Source organism: Ziziphus jujuba, chromosome 4, assembly GCF_031755915.1.
Source record: "Ziziphus jujuba cultivar Dongzao chromosome 4, ASM3175591v1".
Classification (NCBI taxonomy): domain Eukaryota; kingdom Viridiplantae; phylum Streptophyta; class Magnoliopsida; order Rosales; family Rhamnaceae; genus Ziziphus; species Ziziphus jujuba.
The window spans coordinates 6302468-6323085 of NC_083382.1; the positions used below are offsets into that span (position 1 = coordinate 6302468).

The 20618-nt window shown below is 34.8% G+C and overlaps 3 protein-coding genes across 7 annotated transcripts; all 3 read right to left on the reverse strand.

The window, feature by feature from the left end:
- Positions 1–1160: 1160 nt before the first annotated feature.
- LOC125421918 (disease resistance protein RPV1-like) lies at positions 1161–5843 on the reverse strand. Of its 2 annotated transcripts, none has more exons than XM_048472056.2 (4): positions 5017–5843; positions 3573–4680; positions 2921–3208; positions 1161–2822 (listed from the first exon to the last, which is right to left on the reverse strand). In XM_048472056.2, the coding sequence occupies exons 1-4, from the start codon at positions 5517–5519 to the stop codon at positions 1275–1277; spliced, it is 3447 nt and encodes a 1148-aa protein (XP_048328013.2). In that variant the 5' UTR covers positions 5520–5843; the 3' UTR covers positions 1161–1274. The 2 variants fall into 2 exon arrangements, with proteins under 2 accessions (XP_048328013.2, XP_048328014.2); XM_048472057.2 differs by having other exon boundaries at positions 1161–2819; positions 5017–5842.
- A 2488-nt stretch (positions 5844–8331) lies between these two features.
- Positions 8332–8999, reverse strand: LOC107416357 (uncharacterized). Its single transcript, XM_016024843.1, has 2 exons — positions 8810–8999; positions 8332–8699 (listed from the first exon to the last, which is right to left on the reverse strand). Exons 1-2 carry the CDS (start codon positions 8997–8999, stop codon positions 8332–8334), a joined length of 558 nt encoding a protein of 185 aa, XP_015880329.1.
- A 4380-nt stretch (positions 9000–13379) lies between these two features.
- Positions 13380–20062, reverse strand: LOC107416378 (pre-mRNA-splicing factor ATP-dependent RNA helicase DEAH7). Of its 4 annotated transcripts, XM_016024863.4 has the most exons (13): positions 19905–20062; positions 19161–19381; positions 18329–18477; positions 18059–18156; positions 17680–17788; positions 17320–17497; positions 16961–17190; positions 16703–16879; positions 16048–16119; positions 15759–15935; positions 15500–15561; positions 15240–15392; positions 13380–15152 (listed from the first exon to the last, which is right to left on the reverse strand). In XM_016024863.4, the coding sequence occupies exons 2-13, from the start codon at positions 19375–19377 to the stop codon at positions 13556–13558; spliced, it is 3219 nt and encodes a 1072-aa protein (XP_015880349.2). In that variant the 5' UTR covers positions 19378–19381; positions 19905–20062; the 3' UTR covers positions 13380–13555. The 4 variants fall into 4 exon arrangements, with proteins under 4 accessions (XP_015880349.2, XP_024928631.2, XP_060672539.1 ...); XM_025072863.3 differs by lacking the exons at positions 19161–19381; positions 19905–20062 and having other exon boundaries at positions 18375–18477; XM_060816556.1 differs by lacking the exons at positions 17680–17788; positions 19161–19381; positions 19905–20062 and having other exon boundaries at positions 18375–18477.
- Between the last annotated feature and the right edge of the window lie 556 nt (positions 20063–20618).

Consider the following 20618-nt stretch of genomic DNA (forward strand, 5'->3'; position numbering starts at 1 on the left):
TAGAGCATCTCCAAAAAGTTCTTTATTAGCCTCATACTCTTTAAAATAGAGAAAGCCAAGCATTTTTTTAATCCTCAAACAAGCTCTTTAAATTCAAAATTAAAATAAAGATTAAAGCATCAATTTAGCTTTCCAAATATAGGTAAAATTGAAAAATTAAGTTGTTTTTTCAAAACTTTCATTTAAAAAATAAATAAAAAAAATTTTCCTTTGCACACTATTTTTATATGCTCATTTATTATTTTACATTTTCATATGCATTGCTATCATTATATGTTAATTTAAAGAGTGCTATTGGAATGATTTTATAAGTGTTAACTCTTTATTATTGAATTATCAGGCCAAAAAAACTCTTCATTTTGAAAATTCTTTAATTTGCGATTTATCGTAGAAAGTATGCTTTTTGACATAAAGGGTATTATTGGAGATACTCCTTACTTTCTTTCTATGAAATATTATAAAGAGAGCCAACTCTATTTTCTATTTCAAATTTATATTAATTTATTTTAGTGTAGTACAAGTTTCCACGCCAATATCATAATATTTGAGAAGGAATTCAAGTAAAAAAAAAAAAAAAAAGAAAAAAAAAGATGGAATATAAATAGAACAATAAATGTTAATTATAGGGAAAGAAAAAAACAAAAGCGTAACTAAAGAGGATTATTGGAGGACCCTTTAAACTTTCACACCCCCCCCCCCCCCCCCCCTTTTTTTTTTTTTTTTTTTCCATTAAACATCCTTTTATCTGTAAAGATGCTTTTATTTTAAAGAGTTCTTACGATGCTCTTTGCATCTAAGGTACCAAATTTTCTAAGCTGCCGTCCATTATAGCTAAGCTGTGTAGACTCTGGCAATTTTTATTTGTTTGACAATTTACTATAAAAAATTACTCTCTATTCTTACCTATATCAATTAAATTGATTTAAGTTTATAATTTTTGAATACTTTATAGATTATGAAGCTGTTCTTGCCATTGTGCAAACCTAGCATGAAAGTGATTCGGTTTTGTCCTGCTTTAAGCTTAAACCCTGTTTTACAAAAATTCTCCTCTCTTTTCATTCTATTGGATCAATAAAATATTAGATAAGATAAAATAAAATAAAAGGGCATGCCAATGCAGTATTGTTAGTTAAAAACAGTTAAAATGCAATATTTGCACGTAACACAAGCAAAATTAACAATAACTATATTAAGCTAAAATCAAAATTAAAATATAATTTATATATATACAAGATGGAGTTTTTTTTTTTTTTTTTTTTTTTTTTTTTCCCTTCTCATCCTCCAAAAGGATATTCGATGCGGTTGCTGGAAATTGGGTTTATATCTTCTATGTCTTGCTCGTACACCAGACGGACACCACACGATCTAATGTACTTTTCTGTTTCACCATCCAAGTCTTTTGTTGTAAATGAAAACTTAAGCTGACTGCAGTCATTGTTTTGCCGCTCTGCGTCGATGTCATCACGAGGCACATACAATAACCAAAGGTGATCCACTGAGGAACCCACCGCTGAGACCACGTCTTCTTCATAAGTTAGTCCAAATCCACGACCCATTCCTTCAATCATTACATCACACCTTAAAATTGGGCTTGGTATAAGAAAGCATGAAAAAAGAGCGAAACCCCTCCACTTACTGTTGCACCAATTTGGATCTAGTTGTAAATTTATTGAGGGCTCGCAACTTGGACGAGTGAACCAGGGTGGAATTTCATTTCCAGGAAGAAGAATGTCAAATCTTTTGCCGGGGAGCTTCTGAAGGTGTCCTTTTAGTAATGTAAATGCTGTCCTTTCGCTGCCTTGCCTTCTTGCCAATTTCAAGCATCCCATGCAAGTTACAGAACACCCCAAGCTGCATTGCTCCTCCATCAATGGATCAAGAAACGTGTCCAATGAAGTACAGTAATCGAGAAGTACGCATTCTAGACCAGGAGGAAGCTCTGGCCCCAACAATTCGAGATCTCTACAGTAGCTTAAATCAATATACCTAAGCTTGGATAGTTTATTGAAACTGACAGGTAGGTGAGAAAAATCATTATTGCTGAGGTTTAAATGTTCTAAAGAAATTAAGCAGCCAAGATTTTCAGGAAATGCTCCATTCCCAAGACCGCAGCTGACTAGTTCCAACTTTTTCAAAGAAAAAAGAGCAGCCGATGATGAGAGACCTTTTCCAACAATGATATTCATCATATTGTTCCATTGTCGTCCTCCGCTACAAGATAGTGTTTTAAGTTTTTCAAGAAGTGCAATGGAAGATGGTAGATCTCTGTCTTCTACAGAAATGCCTTTCAAATTAAGCTCCTCTAAACTATTTAAAAGCCCCAAGTCCTCTGGTAAGTTGGTAAGGCTTACACAACCTTCAAGGTTTAGAACTTTGAGACATTTCAGACTACCCATGCTTGTTGGAAGATTTTGTAGATGAATGCAAGCTTTCATGTTCAAGATAATAAGCCTTTCAAGAAGTCTGATGGATAGGGGAATCTCCACTAGGTTTCTACAATCTTCAAGAATCAATTGCTCTAAATATGGAACCACCCCCAAGTCCTCGGGTAAGTAGGCAAGGCTTACACAACCTTCAAGGTTTAGAATTTTGAGAGATTTCAGACCACCTATGCTTGTTGGAAGATTTTGTAGACTATTGCAAGCTTTCAGGTTCAAGATAGTAAGCCTTTCAAGAAGCGTGATGGATGGGTGAATCTTCAGTAGATTTACACAGCCTACAAGAATCAACTTCTCTAGATTTGGAACCACCCCAAAGTCTTCAAACTTTCTTAAATTTGTTGAATGACTTATGTCAATGGTTTTCAAATTGTTTAAAGGCTGCTGTATTGAAAAGAGAAAAAAATTAGTTATTTGATCAGACAAAATATATATTTTCCAAAACAGATTAGCAAAGAACAAGAAATTCTAATGGTACGTACCTTGATAGTGTTGTTCCAAAGGTGTTTGCTCAACCACAACTTCAATTCAACAAGTCCACCTCCTTGGAAATTTGATGGCAAATATTTGGCAGGAAATTCATGCCACCTAAGGAATCGTAACTCTTTAGAAAGATGTTCAATATTCAGTGTCTGACCATCTCTCATTTCCAAGACAAGATTATGAATAATGAGCAATCTTAACTTCTTCATATTTGAGAAAGCTTCAAAATCGCAAACCAATTTCTTCGGTTCTAGAAAACAGCATACTATGGCTTCGACTTTTGTTCCCTAATAGTTAAGATTAAAACATACAAGTGAAACATAATAGGTAAGAGGTTGTATATAATGTACAGCAAAATGCACATTCAAACTGTATATACATATATATATATATATATATATTTAATTTATAAAAACATGAAATGAAAAAGATTTAAATGCATTTTGTTACTTCCTTGCAATTTTAAGCTTCAAAGTCATCTAAATATATTGCTATTGGCCAAAAAAAAAGAAAAAAAGAATTGTGAAAACGAACAAGGACATAAAAATATGATAGCCTTAAAATTACAACATACTGAATTTATGAAATTGAAATATTATAAAACACAAATGCCAAAAATCATGATTTTATTTGTATGAGAAAACCTCTTACCATGTTATGCTCTAAAACATGACATAAATCATCATAATCCCATATTCTACTGCATGATCCCGGTTCATTGCGAGATTTTTCCCGAACAATTTCCTTTCCCATCTCTTGCAATAAGTCATGCATCCAAACTTTGTCATGAATGTCAACATGTAAGAGAGATTTATCAATAAGAATTCTTATCCCGATTTCTGGAAAGAAACCACAACCATCCATAATTTGAATAATATTGTCTTTTTCAAATCCGTTGAGGAAGCATGCGATATCTAGGAAAATACTTTTCTCTGGTTCCTCAAGTCCATCAAAACTGATTTGAAGTACTTTCATAATCTCCTTGTTTGGATACTCCTTCAGCCTATCCAAAGCACTTTCCCATTGATTTACATTTTTTCCACATAAAAAGGAACCGAGTACTTCTAAAGCTAATGGAAGACCGCCAGCATAAGCTATCACTTGTTCAGACAACTTCTCATACTCCTTTGAAGGATGAGTACTTTTGAAGGCTTTGTGAGAAAAAAGTCGAAGACCTTCACTATAATTCAATTTCTCAACTCTATATATTTTACATTCTATATATGTACTTAGAAGCAAACTTTCATCTCTAGTAGTTACAATTATTCTACTTCCAGAGCCAAACCAATTATTTTTCCCAGCTAATGCTTTTAGCTGGTCAAATTTGTTAACATCATCAAGGACAACAAGTACTTTTTTATGGCGCAACCTACTTCTTATCATGTCCATTCCTTTATAAATATCCCCTACTTTTGTAGGGAAATCATTTAGAATGTCTGAAAGGAGAAGATTTTGCAAATAAACAAGACCATTTTCCTTCTTTTCACAAACTTCTCTAACATTTGTAAGGAAGCTGCAACCTTCAAATTGAGAAGACATCCAATCATAATAAGCTTTGGCAAGAGTTGTCTTCCCTATTCCGCCCAACCCACAAATTCCAATAAAGTGAACATTATCCAACGATGGGGTACGAACACAAACATTTAGTTTCTCTAGTCGTGAATCCAATCCAAAAAGGTCTTCTGAAATGTTTAACTGTGCAACGCCAAGTTTATTTGATACCTTTACGATAAAGTCTTGTATAAATTTTGCTTCATTCCTTAGAAATTCAAACATGGAAACTATAGTAAGTGAAAGTATAGCAATTAGTTTAAATGCAATTTCTCCACTTAAATAAATTTATATATTTGTGCACAATTTTGTATTTTGTTAATTATCACTCATATTTATAATGGGAGATATGCACAGTAACAAGGAAAATGCTACCGGCCGGTTATCACTTCACTATATAGATTTTTGATTATGTATTAAGGTAATTAACACTGTAACACTTGTCACTTTCTCAATCATAGATCAGAATGGAAAAAGGGGAAGACATCATGTAAAGCGTATATGGAAAAAGGAAAAAGGAAAAGGACAAGTATATATTGCCTACCCATCATGTAAAGCACATCCAGCAAGACTGGCAACTTGTGTTAAAGCGTTCCTCCATCTCTGCACCTTTTGACTAAAATCTTGTTCATATCTGTGGAATGGTTCTCCAAAACTTCCAATCTGCTTCCGTACATGAGATGGATCCACATGGTAGAAAATTGGCAGAACAATCTGTTTATAGGCCTCCCTGCACTCAAGAATCTTGACAAGTTCATCCAAACACCAACTCGAAGAAGCATAGTTTTCCGAGAGAACGATGACCGAACAGCGTGAATTTTCGATGGCTTTCAACAGTTCTGGGGAAATGGATTTGCCGCTCTCAAGTTTATCATCGTCTAAGAAGGTGTAGATTCCTTTCTGACAAAGAGCAGCATAGAGATGACTTGTAAAATTGTTGCGGGTGTCTTCACCCCTAAAACTCAAAAACACATCATATTCTGTTCTAGGAGAAGAAGAGGAAGAAGAAGAAGAAGAGGAAGAGAACATTGAGTGAGATCTTTTCATAGTTGCAAGTGGAAAGAGATGATAAGAATATAGCTCAAAGAGCCTATATTATTATCAGAGAGGTCAGATTTGTGCAGTAACCGGACTAAGAAGAAGGAATGCAAATTAGTAACACCTACATATAAATTTAAGCTCAGATCTGCCCATAGGATTCCATTCCAGCTTTACGCCTTTTTTTTAGGCTTACTTTATCCAAGGGCTACACATTTTAGTGGGAACCGTCCCGGAAACAAGAAAAAGAGAATAAAAAATAAACAAATGAAAAAGAAAGAAAGCGTGTTTGGTCCATTACTTCCTGGAAATTAGGTGCTCTGTAACCAGCGTAGAACCCAGTGGGACCCCCATAGTTGGTTCGACCAATTAGCTAGCTGCTTGACAAGTGCTTGTTTGGTCTGACTGATTCTATCTATTTATTATTTTCAAAACCTATTGGCTTATACCAACAAAATTGTACATTATCAAAAATCCTCTGTTTTAGTTACATAATTACCTCTCAACTGTATATAAAAATCTTAAAAAAAAAAAAAAAAAAAAAACACAATAATGATATAAATCAAAATCTCCATGTTACCTCAACTAATAAAACAACATGCACATTTTAAGGGTAAATTTTGTCTGTCTCTTTGACGTTTTGCTCAAAACACATTAACAAGAACTACAAAAAGAGAATGGAGTGCATCCCAGAATTACAGAAAAGATCATGGAAAATGATTTACCACTTAAGGACTTGGCCTTCTGCTTCCAGACTATTTGAGTTGTATTTGTATCTCTGGCTCTCTATTGTGTTTTACTTCTTGGCACCCAAACAAAGAAGATATCCATGAAACAAGAACAAAATGCTTTCAGCAGCCCAATGAACTGAAACTTTTGAGGGATCAATTTAGCTTTGCGCAACAACTTCGGAATCACTTTCACAACACACATACTGCCACCCTTCCTCCTTTGCCATAAGAACAGCATGGAGAATGGCAAAAGCCTCTGCAACTTCTGGTTGAGGTAATTTGAATAGAAGTAATTTGAGGATGAATTTGAATAGCATTGGGGTTAATAATAAGTAATCAAAACTATCTATTTCATCTGTTCTATCTCATCTTCTCACCAAGCTGAATATACTTGCAATAAAAATAATATGTTAGAACCGAAGGTTTCAACATAATTAATTGAGCGGTTTTCGTTTGAAGCCTTTGTTGGCAATTTTTCCAAAATATTAGCACAAACACATGGCTTTCATATCCCCCCATAGTTAGGTGGAGTTTTGTGATTCATATTTTTGGTATTGTGTGGTTTCAATGGATATCGATATTTGGCTTCCTTGCAGTGTTTGAATTAGTAAAAAACATTTTGCATCGGTTGAGTTTGTGATTTTTCTCTGTGGGGAGAACTGGGTTTACCCATTTTGTTATTGTTTATTTATTTATTTTTTATTATTATATATTAGTAATATCCTTATGTTTCATTTATCTTAGTTGGTGATTTAGTTTTCATTTTTTTAAAATTTTTTGTTATTGTGTGGATTGGTACGTAAAACGTGGAGGGGTTTGGGTAAATCAAATCATAATTATGTTTCAGAATTACATTGCAAAACTGTCAGTGGGGATGACAATGCTTTTGAGGTACTTGAAATGTTACTCGATGCTTTAAGGTTTGCTTCTCATTGTTCTGCTTGCTCAGAGCATCATTATGAAGTAATTGGTTGTAATTTTGTAAGCTTTCTTTTATTGAAGAAATTACCTTACGTTGTGTGCTTTTCATTGATTTTAATCTGTCTGCTTAGTTGCATGTCTGACTTGGAGGACAAGAAATCAACACCTGTATGTTTATGGAATCATTATAGCAGTCATTTGTGCTTTACTAACTAGGGAAATGTTTTTAAGTTTGTCCATTTAGAGTTAAATCTGGAATTTGTGGATTGATTTAAAATGAATATGCTCGTAGTTTTGCAATCAACTTGAAGTTGTATTATTACTCTTTAGTATTTACCAAGTGGACTCTTCTTTCTATGATTTTTCACCTTTCCCTTTAGTTCCTTTTAATTCTTTTTGGGTTTTTATCTGTAATTGTCTACTTGGCAATTTCATTCTCACTTAATTTTCTCTTTTGGCAATGGAAATTTGACTTAGGTAATATAGAAAGTCCATGTTGGATTTTGAAATGTTATATCGACAAATGGTCCAAGATACAGGGCAGTTTTGTAAGTGTGCTTTCTTTTGATGGTTCTACAGCATATTTCTAGAATGAAGACAATTTTGGTGTGAAAAAGATTTCAGTAATCATACGGATTATTATTTTGCAAACTAATCCATTTATGAACCTAAAAAAAAATCTCAACAAAACTTCATGGATTCTTATTCAAAAGAAGTACAGAGCTATGATGAAATTAAATCTTAAAACATAACAGATTTCTTCCTGCCATTTGTTGAGAAACATTTGACATATTGTGACCAAGCTGTCGTATTATGCACCAAACAGTGTTGGTTCTTGTTTGTACAGTTATTTTGTTCAGGGATTTTCTTAAGAGTATGAAAAACCATTTCATGATATGCCAATAACTGTGTTGTTTCATTATTTCTACCCAAAAAAAAAAAAAAGAAAAAAAAAAAAAACAATGTTGTTTTATTAGGCTAGAAATTAGAACATGTATAATTAATCAAGAATAATATATTCACTAGAGGTTTGAACAAATGTAATTTTGACCGAGTCAAACAGAAAAAACACAAAATTTAGCATACAAACTTCTATCAAAACACCATAACTAAATGTATTTCAGAGTTTCTAATTATAACATATAGCAGCAGAGAGTTAGAGAAGTATTTCATTCTGTACCCAATCTGTAACTTTTCCCAGTGAATGCCTGAAAACCAACCTTTTCTTCCTTCTTCTTCTCCATTATTATTCTTTTGTCATCCACTTTCTTCGATTCTTCCGAAGGCTTTCCGACAGCATTGGAAAAGCCAAAGACAACCTTCCCAGCTTTACGACCAACAACACTAGTCTGTTTACACTCTTCACTGGCGGAAACAGAGGTTAAAACAGGGGACCCATCTAACCGCTTTGCTACACCAATGAATGGTCTGAACTTTGGTTCCTCATCATCAGCTGCTACTACTTGTTTTTCCTTCTTTCCAACTTCCATGGAGGCTTTTTCAATAACCTTGTCAGCTGGTTTAACTTTCTCAGGCTCTTTATAGTCCAAAGGAGGAGCGAAGCGAAATCATCCTCGCAATCAGTGTCATTAACACGAATCGCCGAGACCGGTTTGGTCTCCAAAACATCGATGTAAAACTTCTTGCCCTCATGCATGATCATGATGGTATCTCCAGCAGACGAACAAGTAAAGCCTCTGATCAGAGCAGATTCCAAGACGGATTTCGGGTCGGAAAGATGTACAAAATCGGTCGTGTGGGGCTGCATCTTGATGTAGCTTCCTTTGACCAGATTGACGTTCTTGATCATGACAACATCTCCTTGTTCAACACCCATCTTCTCCACAATCCAGTTGGGTAAAAGAACCTCGCCTTCTTTGGAGCTGAACTCCACGACACCGCAGTAGGAGGCTCAGCCCGTTTCTGGACTCCGAAGGTGGAAGAGCATGGGGTATTGGATGTCCATGTGAAAGAGACGAAGCAATGCAGATTCAGGAAGTATGATCTTGTCGCCGCTTTGGAGATGAGAGTGTTGGGAATGTTTGAACTGAAAGCAACGATAAGATTGTTCGAAAGAAGAGGATCCATAGAAGTTGGGGTCCATGTGGTAAGTGCTTTCCCAAGGCGGATTCACCATGAATGGATAATCCATGACTACCAATTGAGAGTGAAAAAATTAAAAAAATAAAATAAAATTGCAGAGTATAATATATTATTGTGTATAGACTTAACTAAAACGAATGCTGTTTGCCTATGTATATGTATGTATGTATAGCCATATATTATATATATATATATATATATATATAGATGATATATAGTGGGAGTTGTATGTCACTAGGAATGGGGTTTCCTATTGTCATCCGGCTTTGGAATTAATTTGTGTTTTGGAAAGATTACATATACAATTTGCAATAGCAAAAACCTTTTTGAAACTTCCTTTTTAATTTTTTTATTTATTCTTATTATTTTTTCGTATACATGAGACGTACATACGTGAAATGGGAGGAATTTTTCTGTGCACAATGTGTACCAAGGTGGAATCTTTGTTGGTACACATGATCAATAAAAAAATGCCATATATAGCATAACAATCTAGTCATTTTACAAAAATCCACTTCAGCTTTTTTGATATTGCTAATTCCGTTAACCCTCCAATATGCCTTCTTTATTTTATTTTTATAAGGAAAGAACCATAAGCCTCATCAATGTGAACTTGCTGCCAGACTTGTGAAGGAGTTGTCAAAGAATTTTTACTGGCAAGTTCTTCGAATTTGTATGTTGTAGATGTAAATTATGATTAATTTTCCACTGTAGAGTAAATCCAATATGTGATATGGTCCTTTTTTTTCTTTTTCATACTGTTCATGGCGTACAACTCTTTATGCGCTTTAGACAGAAGTATAAGTTGATTGTTTCATAACCAGTAACAGAAAGTGGAGTGGTGTTTTAAGAAGCTCACTTTTTGCTGATGGTTTTCCAAGAAGCTGCAGAGGAAGAATACACTGATATCTTTGAAACTGATTTGGCGTCGATCTGGTGGAAGGGCTGCATGAGGCAGAAGATGACAACGAGAAGGCAGTAGAGGAGGGTGGTGAGGGTCATGGAGCCCACAAGGCCAATGGGATGTTGAGGGCGGGGTTCTTGGTTTCTTCGGCTATGGTGGCAACGGCATCGAAGCCGCCTTTGAGAATGTAGAACGTAGAACTTGAAAACGATACTATAATATAGGATTTCTATATGTTGACAGAGAGATTGGAATATCAATGAAAAAGGGGCAGAAATTGAAAACCCTAAGTAGAGGAAATTAAGACTTCGCCTAGGATGATGTAGATCTAGTGATTGGTGTGGACGAGAAAAGATCAAATATGGAGGGAATAACGAGAAGATCTGAGAACAGAGGACAGAGGATGGCGTGGAGCTAAACGAAGGTGGAAGAGGAGCCAAAAAAAAAATAAAAAATAAAAAATAAAATAAAAAAAGGATAATGAAAGGTTAACGGAATTAGCAATATAAAAAAGCTGAAGTGAATTTTTTAAATGAATATGTTATATATGGTATTTTTTTAATGATCATGTGTACTAACAAGGATTCCACCTTTCTATACACTTTGTGCACAGACAAATTTATCCGTGAAATGGATCTCCAAATAAATCATAATTCCACAGGAATCCAATATGAATGCTGGAGAATACGTTGCTCACTTGTAATTATAAGAATTATATTTTTTATTTGTCCAACTGCTCGAAAAACCTTTTTTTAATCGCATCAATCTACAAATTTGTAAGCTTTTTATTTTATTTAATTAAGTCCCATTTAATATTAAGATTTTATATTGGCCTTTGCCAAAAAAAAAAAAAAAAGAAACAAAAAAACAGAAAAAAAAAAAAAACAAAAAAAGTCTATATTGGTCATAAGAATATTATATAATATTACTACGTTTATAATTGAGCGTTTAGAACTACATTGAGGGCGGAGTTTCATGACGCATTATTCATATCTAGACTCTGCAACAGAATAATAACAATATTATTATTATTATTATTATTATTATTATTGTTGTTGTTGTAAAATCCCGAGAAAAAGAAAAAGGATGGGCCTAGTCGATTGTTGATGGACTCACATACAATCTTTCAAATAAAGGAGTCCATTGTTAGGCCCATTTCATAAAAAGCTTCATCGTTTTGTGGTCCACGGTTGTAAATTCTAATAATGTCACAGATGTACCAAATTCAGTATGCAAATTCTAACAATGTCACAGATGTACCAAATTAAGTATATAAATTCTAATAATGTCACAGACGTCCCAAATTAAGTATATGTTTTTTTTATTTGATTGTGAACTTTGGAGCTAGTTGTGAACTTAAGAAAGTCTTGAAATGTCGAGGAATGAACCAGGTTGGAATTTTAGATCCAGAAAGAACAATATCAAATCTTTTGCTTGCATGAGGGGGATTCTGTAAACAATTATGAAACATCATGTTTAGTAATATTAACCACCATGTTTAACCATGTACAAACATACACAAACAAGTAAATATAAAGAAAAGAGTAGAGAAAACCTGGAGATATCTTTTTAAGGATAAAAATGCTGTCCTTTTGCGGTCTTTCCTTCTGACCAAACCAATGCAGCTTATACAAAGTGCAGAACATCGCAAGTTGCATCTGTCCACTGGATCAAGAAGGTGTGCAATTAACTACGGTGATCAACCCTTACCATTTCTAGGCTCGGTGGCACCGCTGGCACCCAATGTTTTTAGATTTTTACAATGCCATACATCAAGATAACTAAGCTTGGATAATTCATTGATACAGTAAGTAAGCTAGAAAAAAAGTTGTTGCTTAGGTTTAAATCTTCAAAAAATGCTCCTTCCAATAGACTGCAAAGACTTAGATCTAATTTTTTTCAAAGAATAAAGACCAGCTGAGAATATAACTTTGCCAACAATGATGTTGCTCAATTTTCCCCTTGTCCTGATGCTAGATTTCTTCCACAAGATAGCGTCTTTTGAGGTTTCTTAGACGTATAATGGAAGATAGTATGTATCTTATAGCAGTGCCTGCCTCTCACGTTAAGTTCCTCCAAACTGATGAAATGCCCCAAGTCCTCTGGTAAGTTGCAAAGCCTTGAACAACCATCAAGCTCAAGAACCTTGAGAGGCTTCAAACCATTTATGCATGTTGTAAAATTTCCTGAACTTGTGCAAGAATTCAGGTTCAGTAAAGTAAGCCTTTTCAAAAATTGTAATAGTTGGGTGAACCTCCAGTAGTTTTGAGCAACCTACAAGAATCAACTTCTCTAGATTCAAAACCACCCTGAACTCTACGAGTTTTTATTATTTTAAAAATGTTTATCGGGTACGAACATTTTGGCCTATATGTGGATTCTCTCTACACTGTTTATGCTAAATCTCTAAGGATAGAAATATGTTTTCCATTTTGCTTTCTATATACCACATTTTTTTTTTCAGCGTTTAGTTTATGATTTTACGAACGGTCTTTCTTCATTTGCAAGGCCAAACTTAAGTTATAGTATATTTTAGTGGTAACTTTGTAACATCTTTCTCACAGACTTTGTCATACTAGAATTGATCTGACTTGGACACAAAAACTTAAAGACGTAAGGAAAAGTTCTTTCTTTCTATTTTGTTCAAATTTGAGGGTGAAATCATCAATTAATTTAATGGTATCTGGCAATTAAATATGGTAGCTTTGTGAGGTTATGTACCACAATTTATTTCAAACTTCATTTAAATCTTCTGCATGCATTTCACTCACTCCAACTCTTCATTTGAGTCTTGAGTGGTGACATATTGGTATATTACTATCTATAATTTATGACATGTATTGACGTTTTAGGACCGGTATCTGAAAGAATCTGAGGAAAATTAGTGGTTCTGCAGGGACAAAGAAAAGTGAACTTATTATGTTTTCACCGAAACCATGTAATCACTATTGCATTCACTAATAAAAAAAGGAAAAAGAAAAAAAAGGAAAAAAAAAAAAAAAGAACAGGACGAAATAAATATTGAAATAGTATATATAGTGCATAATCGAAGAAACCTCCTTCTTGTATAAGTGGAAAGGTTTAGGTCTCGAAGAGGTTGAGACACAAGTTTACTATTATTGCTCGTATTCCTCTTGGCTTTAAGGCCCCTGCTGCTCTTATTTTTGCTAGATGATAAACAAGGCTGAGGTGTTTACAACATCCGAGCCATTTTTCTCTTTGGATGAAACAAATGAATCACAGAATATATAGAGTAATATATTTATATACAAGTTACCACAATCAAAGTCTCCTGTCATAAAGATATGGAGCTCACCGATGACTAAAGTTTCTATTTCCACTACCATCCACAAATACTGCAATTTTTCTCTTTTTTCAGTAAATATTTACAGACCAAGCTTCTTGGGTCTTAAATATGTAGAAGTAACCTGCCGCAAGCCCGGGGTAGACACACGTTGCTGTTGCCTAGCCCTCTTTTCCCTCTTCAACTTATTTTCTCTCTCAGCCTTAGCTTGCTCCTTCCTCAGATTCTCCATCTCTTCCTCCATGGCCAATTTCTCTTCCATTCTTTTCCTTTTATGTTCCAATAATGACGTTTCTGACCGCTTAATAGAAAAATACATAGGACCAAGCTCAGCCAACCACTGAGGCTCTACAGCTGTAGCACACTGCATGTATTCCTTTGTTGTCAGAATCAATTCATGATAAACTACATACTCTGAAATGCAACCCATTCCATACAGAGCACTGCTTGGATGCAAGTGACATGGCATTCCATTCCTACAGTTAACATACTCCCCCACACCCTTCAATCTGGCTGCATTGTGAAAATATGCAGAGCAAATGGCCCTTCTAACGATGTCTGTATCAGGCCAACAGGACGTTAGAGGAATGTTCTGTTGCTTCAGGATATCCACCAGCTGTGATCTCACCTCTCTAGCTTTTTGTAGCCCTTTAACATGCAGAAAATGGTCATTACACCAGTCCCCTCGATGATCATGTTGTTCCCATTGCTGATAAACATTGTAGAGCGTCAAGTGATCAGATTCTGGAATAAAGAATTTTTCATGCGCAACATCACTCTCCTCTATCCTATCTTTGGGCCTGAAGAATACTGATGGTACCGAGAGCATTGATATAATGGTCACAACCTCATTTATGCATCCTAGCCGTTCTCCCATCAATAGTATCTTAGCAAGTGGGGGGTCCAGTGGGAACTCTACCATTTTCCAGCCAAGATCAGTCAAGCTCCCAACATTGTCAAGAGCACCCAAGACCCACAAATGGTACATAGCATTGAGGATATTCTCTTGCGGAGGTGGATCAATGAAATCAAAATCCAATAAGTTATCAACTTTAAGAGATTTCAGCAACAAGACTACATAACTGAGGTTGGTTCTTTGAATCTCGGGCACAGGACTAGGAAGCATTTCATTCAGGTAAGCACTTTCAGTATAAAGCCGATGACATGTACCTGGGCCAGTTCTACCAGCGCGTCCAGCACGCTGATCAGCAGCAGCACGACTGACAGGGAACACTTGGAGGGCATCCAAACCCATCCTAGGATTGTAGACTTTCATTTTACCATAACCTGTGTCGATGACATAAAATATTCCATCAATTGTCAAAGATGTCTCAGCAATGTTTGTAGCAACAATGCACTTGCGGGCTCCATCTTCAGCCTTTTCAAATATCTTTGCTTGCAAGTCAGCAGGCAACTGTGAATATATAGGAAGGATCAAGAGCTTTGGAACTGCTTTATGCGTGGATGAGATAAGTTGTTCCACACGCTCTGCAAGGGAATAACAAGTTGCTTCAATCTCATCTTGGCCGGTCATAAAGATGAGTATGTCACCTGGTGGGCTGGTTATGTGGATCGTCATGGCCTGCTTCACAGCAGCTTCAACATAATCTTCACAAGGGGTTTTACTGTACAAAGTATTTACAGGAAATGTTCTGCCAGGGATGTGAAATATCGGTGCACTGCAGAAAGTTCTTAAAATTAGATATATGAGCAAATTGACATATAAGTTATTACATTATTGAAGTATAAAGTATAGACAAGCTAACCTCCCAAAGAAATTTGAAAATTTTTCTGCATTGAGAGTAGCAGATGTCACAATGAGCTTGAAATCATGACGCAGGGCAACAATTTTTTTCATTATTCCAAACAACACATCCGTGCTAAGAGACCTCTCATGGGCTTCATCCATCACAATGACACTGCAAGAGTAACAACTTTCCAGTTAATGATTGGTTTAGGCTGGAAATTACCAATAAGTCTAAAGGAGAAATAGTTGTATCATGTAGAACTCTACTATTTCACATACCAATACTTCTCAAGGTTGGATTCCGCAAGTGTCTCGCGCAAAAGTACTCCATCTGTCATGTACTGCCAATTTGGAAATGAAAAGAATCAGGATAGTACAGTACACCATATATGTCTCTAGAAAAACTAGAAAAGAGAGCTGTAAACAATCAGTAAATTCAAAGTCTGTCATGCTTTATGAACAATAAAATATAAATTCCTATTGGGAAGCATCATCACATTTGATCAAGGGTCCTTTTGAGGCAAACAAGATAAGTTACCTTTATAATAGTATTGCATGAAGTCATATCCTCAAAACGAATAGCATAGCCAACTTTACCGCCCAGCTCAGTCTCCATCTCCTCACTAACCCTTTTCGCAACGCTCATTGCTGCCACACGCCTAGGTTGAGTGCAACCCACAATACCATTTATAGTGTATCCATCTTCATGCAGATACTGTTAGCAAATCCCAGAAATAAATAAGATGTCAGCTGATGACATACCCACTCAACACATACAAATATTAAAACAATTAGCACCATCATATTAGTAAGAACAAGTGGAGAACCTGTGTCAATTGAGTTGTCTTTCCAGAACCTGTTTCTCCAACAACAACAATAACTTGATTTTCACGAACCACCTATCAAAAAGATGTTCAAAACCAAATCAGATGTGCATCAAACGAGCCTATCCAGGACACTGCATACATATGTAAATATATGATAGGCATTTATATATACTCACACACACACAAATCATATCTGTTGAAAAAATAGTTCCCACCTTAAGTTGGGAACCTACTGTTGTGGCAAGTTTAAAGGTTGCCACTTCACCCCTAGGATTTTAGTTTGAAAAAAAAAAACAAATGTGGAAATCCTTGCACGTGCAAAATCAGCACATTTCCCACCTTATGTAGGAAATATGTTCCCAGCAAATCATAACTCTCTCCCTATATCTCTCTCTATCTATATATATATATATATATATATACATTACATGTACATATATATATATATATATATATTTATGCATTTTAAAGGCATGGCCAACTGTAAATAGAATTCACGGACACAAACAATAAAATCCACTCGTAGAATGCGTCCCCAAGTGTAATAAATTCAGACGTTATTTAAATCAATGTTGCATTAACAAGCAGCTAGAAAACTCATGAACTGTGTCAAAAGAAAGCAAAGTAACAAAATTACGTAGGGGAAACATCACACCTGCAGTAACTCGTCTCGCACTGAATAGATGGGTAGATACTGCCATTGTTCTGCTATGGTTTTTGACTGTGCAAAGTCACTCACATCTTCATCCTTCTTCAAATGCTGTGAGAATCTTGAATCTTCCTTGAAGTTAACTTCACCGTCTTCAACAACTGCAGCAGTATCTGCATCAATCTAGCAACACAACTGAAAACATTAGTCTCAGGCCTATAAAGGGTACAAGCAAATAAAAAGTACATTTGTAAAGGACAATACCTGTTCTTCTGTTTTTCCAACACCAAGGACATCGCCAAGTCTTGAACCTGCAAGCTCCCAAAAACGCTGGCGTGATTTGTTCTTACTTTGCTTTTCATGGATTTCCCTAACTAGAGCAGATCCTTTGCGTGAAATTATGGCCATATCAGATGTAGGATCCTTTATGGGCATTATTGGCTCTGCCTGTTTAGTGTAAACAACCCTCCTATCCAGGAAAGGAGGTTTGGTATCTGCAACAATAAAAAGCAGTGGATCTATTTAGCAAGATGAGATAGCCATTTTTGCCTATAAATAATCAATTGGAATGGCTCAATGTATTATTCAAAATAATAATAATGGCTCCTTGTAAATTATCTTACCATGTACAAGAAGAATAACCTTGCGTTTCTCTTCATCATCAAACTCTGTCCGCACTTCTGTGCTTCGAACAGCTCCTGACCTCAATAATTGTCGATCTTCCCATCGAGCATTATCAGCAGTGAGTTGAGACAACTGTTTGCTCTGAGCAAGTGTCATTTCCGTTCCATCTTTTCGGACCTGTACCAGAAATCAAACCACAAAAAAAGTCCATATTAATATAAAGATTGCAAGCATATAGTATATAGTCCTAAAACTTCAAAATCCAGCTGACCACAAATAAATCTATACACATACTTCTTGTGTGCCAAATAAGACCAGTGTGAATACATATTTTCACAGAAACAAGAGTCCAGACATACCAGTCTCTTGACCAGCTCTGCTTCTTTCTTGTGGAAAGAAGCCTCATCACCAAGAAAAAATGATGAGGTATCCACATCCAACATTGTGTTACCCTCTTCTCTGTCATACCTAAATGATGAGATCATTTGAGTTGGTTAAAGCTGACACCTAAGGTGCATTAGTAATCATAACAATGTCTTACAATGGAAGCATAAACTAAGCGTCTCAACTATTAAAAACATGTATCCTTTTAAAGGCCCACAGTTTCATGTTTTCTTACTAATTTTTTCTAACTAATTTTAGGAATTCAACACTAATTTTGGTAATTCTTGAAGCTCATTATATAGATACCAAATATGAATCCCATGAAAGAAGAAACTTATCCATCTAATAAATTACCATGCACGGTCAGAATTATATTCCATCTCTAGGCGCATACGTTCAGCAATCTCATATTTATGTTCTTTGGTCAAATCAGTACTTCCTGGTCCTCCATCCTAGAGATAAAATTCAGAGAAAGTCAACATGATAAATAACGCATATTAAAAACCAAACACATAACTCTACAATCAGAGCCAACATCTTACAGTAAAAAATATACAAATCTATTGTGGAAAAGAAATAAAAAGGTAACACACTTCCTCCAATTTTCATAACAAATTTGGTAACCTCATAAGACTGCGAGTGTTCTGTAGAAAAAGTAAGTTGATCCGACCTGCCACCATGTCTAAACTTTGAAAATTTGACTGATGATGATCCAGTAGCACGTATCAGAACTGGAGAGGGAGATACATGGTCCCAGTGAGAAGCACGAGAACCTGCATAAGTAATTCCAACATGATGAAGTTATGAGCTTAAAATTAGCAAAACTAGCAATTACAACCAATTCCATCATCTGATATCACAAGAAAGCTCTGTATCATATAAATAATATACAAGTATAGTGTGAGGTGTTACTACGCAATCATGGGGAAACAAGTTAAGCATCAGATGAGGCCAAGGCTGACGCCCCAACTAACATTGGGCATGGTGAAGGTTGACTGTGCCTACTAGTGTTGCAATAATTTTATCTAAAGTCATCTTTCTCTGCAATACACTTCCATTATGACATTAGAATCAGTAAAAGCCATGTAATTTCAAAGACAACTACAAATCTATTGTAAACTATTTACAACAGTTCAAACTCTAGCAGAACAAGTACACTCTGTCAATGAACAAGTAGTCTATACTACCAAAGACAAATTTCTAGAACCAGGAAGGAATGCTTAAATTATTGGAATCAAAGTTCAAGAACCTTCCGAACTTAATTCCATGTTTTTATTTATTCAGGACATAAAAGAACTGACATAAAACTTGGATCCTGCAAAATGATGAGCTTGCAAGTAGTTTTCGAAGCATAACCCAAATTTTGTACCATATACTGCTTATGGCCTTTTGTTTTTGAGAGGATGTAAACAAACATCAAACGAAATCCAAAAAAGAAAAAGGAAGAACCTCATACCAGGTCCCCTCTTTGAGCTTTCATATCTACTTCGCTTCCTTCCATATTCTCCACCATAATCATAACACTGTTCTTTACCATCATCCCTATGCCTTTGTCTCTCACCCCTGTTGTTACCCCTGTAATCACTTCTCTCACTACTGCAGGTATACCTCTCATACCGATCCCTGTAGTCTCTTCTTTCACTACTTCTATCATCCATCCCTCTCATTACCATCTTTCTGAATCCATCAAACACGAAACAGAATTGAAAAAAATAATATGACAATTAATTAATTAATAATAATAATAATAAGAGAAGTAATTACTTAAATATACATCAAAATTCATATAAATGTCAGATAGGATAACATAGTACAGCTCACATCAGTAGCTGAAGACTTATCTACAACACAACTGTCAGGTTAAAGATTTTTATCAAGCTTCATGATTAAACTTCCTGTTTCCAGAAAATAAGGATATTACAAACCGGAAAATCGTATCCCCATCCCAAAAGAAAAAAATAAATAAATCCGAAAATTATTTGAGAATTTATAAATTTCTCAGCAATGGTTTTATCTTCCAGATTCTAATTCCATATTACCTAACAAACTCCTATTCAACTTGAACAATATTCCAAACTACTGTTGTACACAATTAAAATCTAAAACCTAGAAATCAAACATTTTGTTCCAAAATGTGATTTCAGAAATTTCCAGTCTTGATTTTCGAATTGTAGAATTGAATAAGAGATCGCGACGGTACCTTGAAAATAGACGATGACGAAAAACGAAGACAGCTCCGCGGACAGAGATCGAGCAGGTCAAAATCAAATTGAGAGAGAAAGTTGCTGTACCGAGAACATCAGCCGAGTGGATTTCTTGTGCTCCACGTTAGCGTTCTCAGACCATGATAATTTGACCATAATACCCCTTGTTAAATATCCAATGAATTATCAACCACATGGTTGTTTTAAATAAAAATGATTAACTCTTTACAGTTTTATTTTTTATATATTATTATTTATTTTTTTAAATATTTTTAATTTATACCATCTCAAAATTATATATTTTTTACAAATAATTTTTTTTTTATAATTCTAAAATAACTTACAGTTTTATAAAAATTAATTTCACTAAAATATTTTTTTTTCTTTATTTCTCGTTTTGAATTAGGATTGGTTTTTATTTTTCTAATTTTTTTAACGACATAAAATATTATTTATTTGAAAGCAAAAAACCAACCAACAATGGAGGGTATTAAAGATTGGGATTAACATGACCATCTTATTTTTCAACATAATTGCTCTTTTCAAGACCAAAAAATTTTATTATTATTTTTCCATTTCATTTTTCAAAACAATTCCATTATCTATATCTTTTTCATTCTATATATTTTTTACATTCAATTACATATAAATTATCAATTATTGAAAAAAAAATTGACATATTTCATAATGTATGGTATTTAATATTCGTA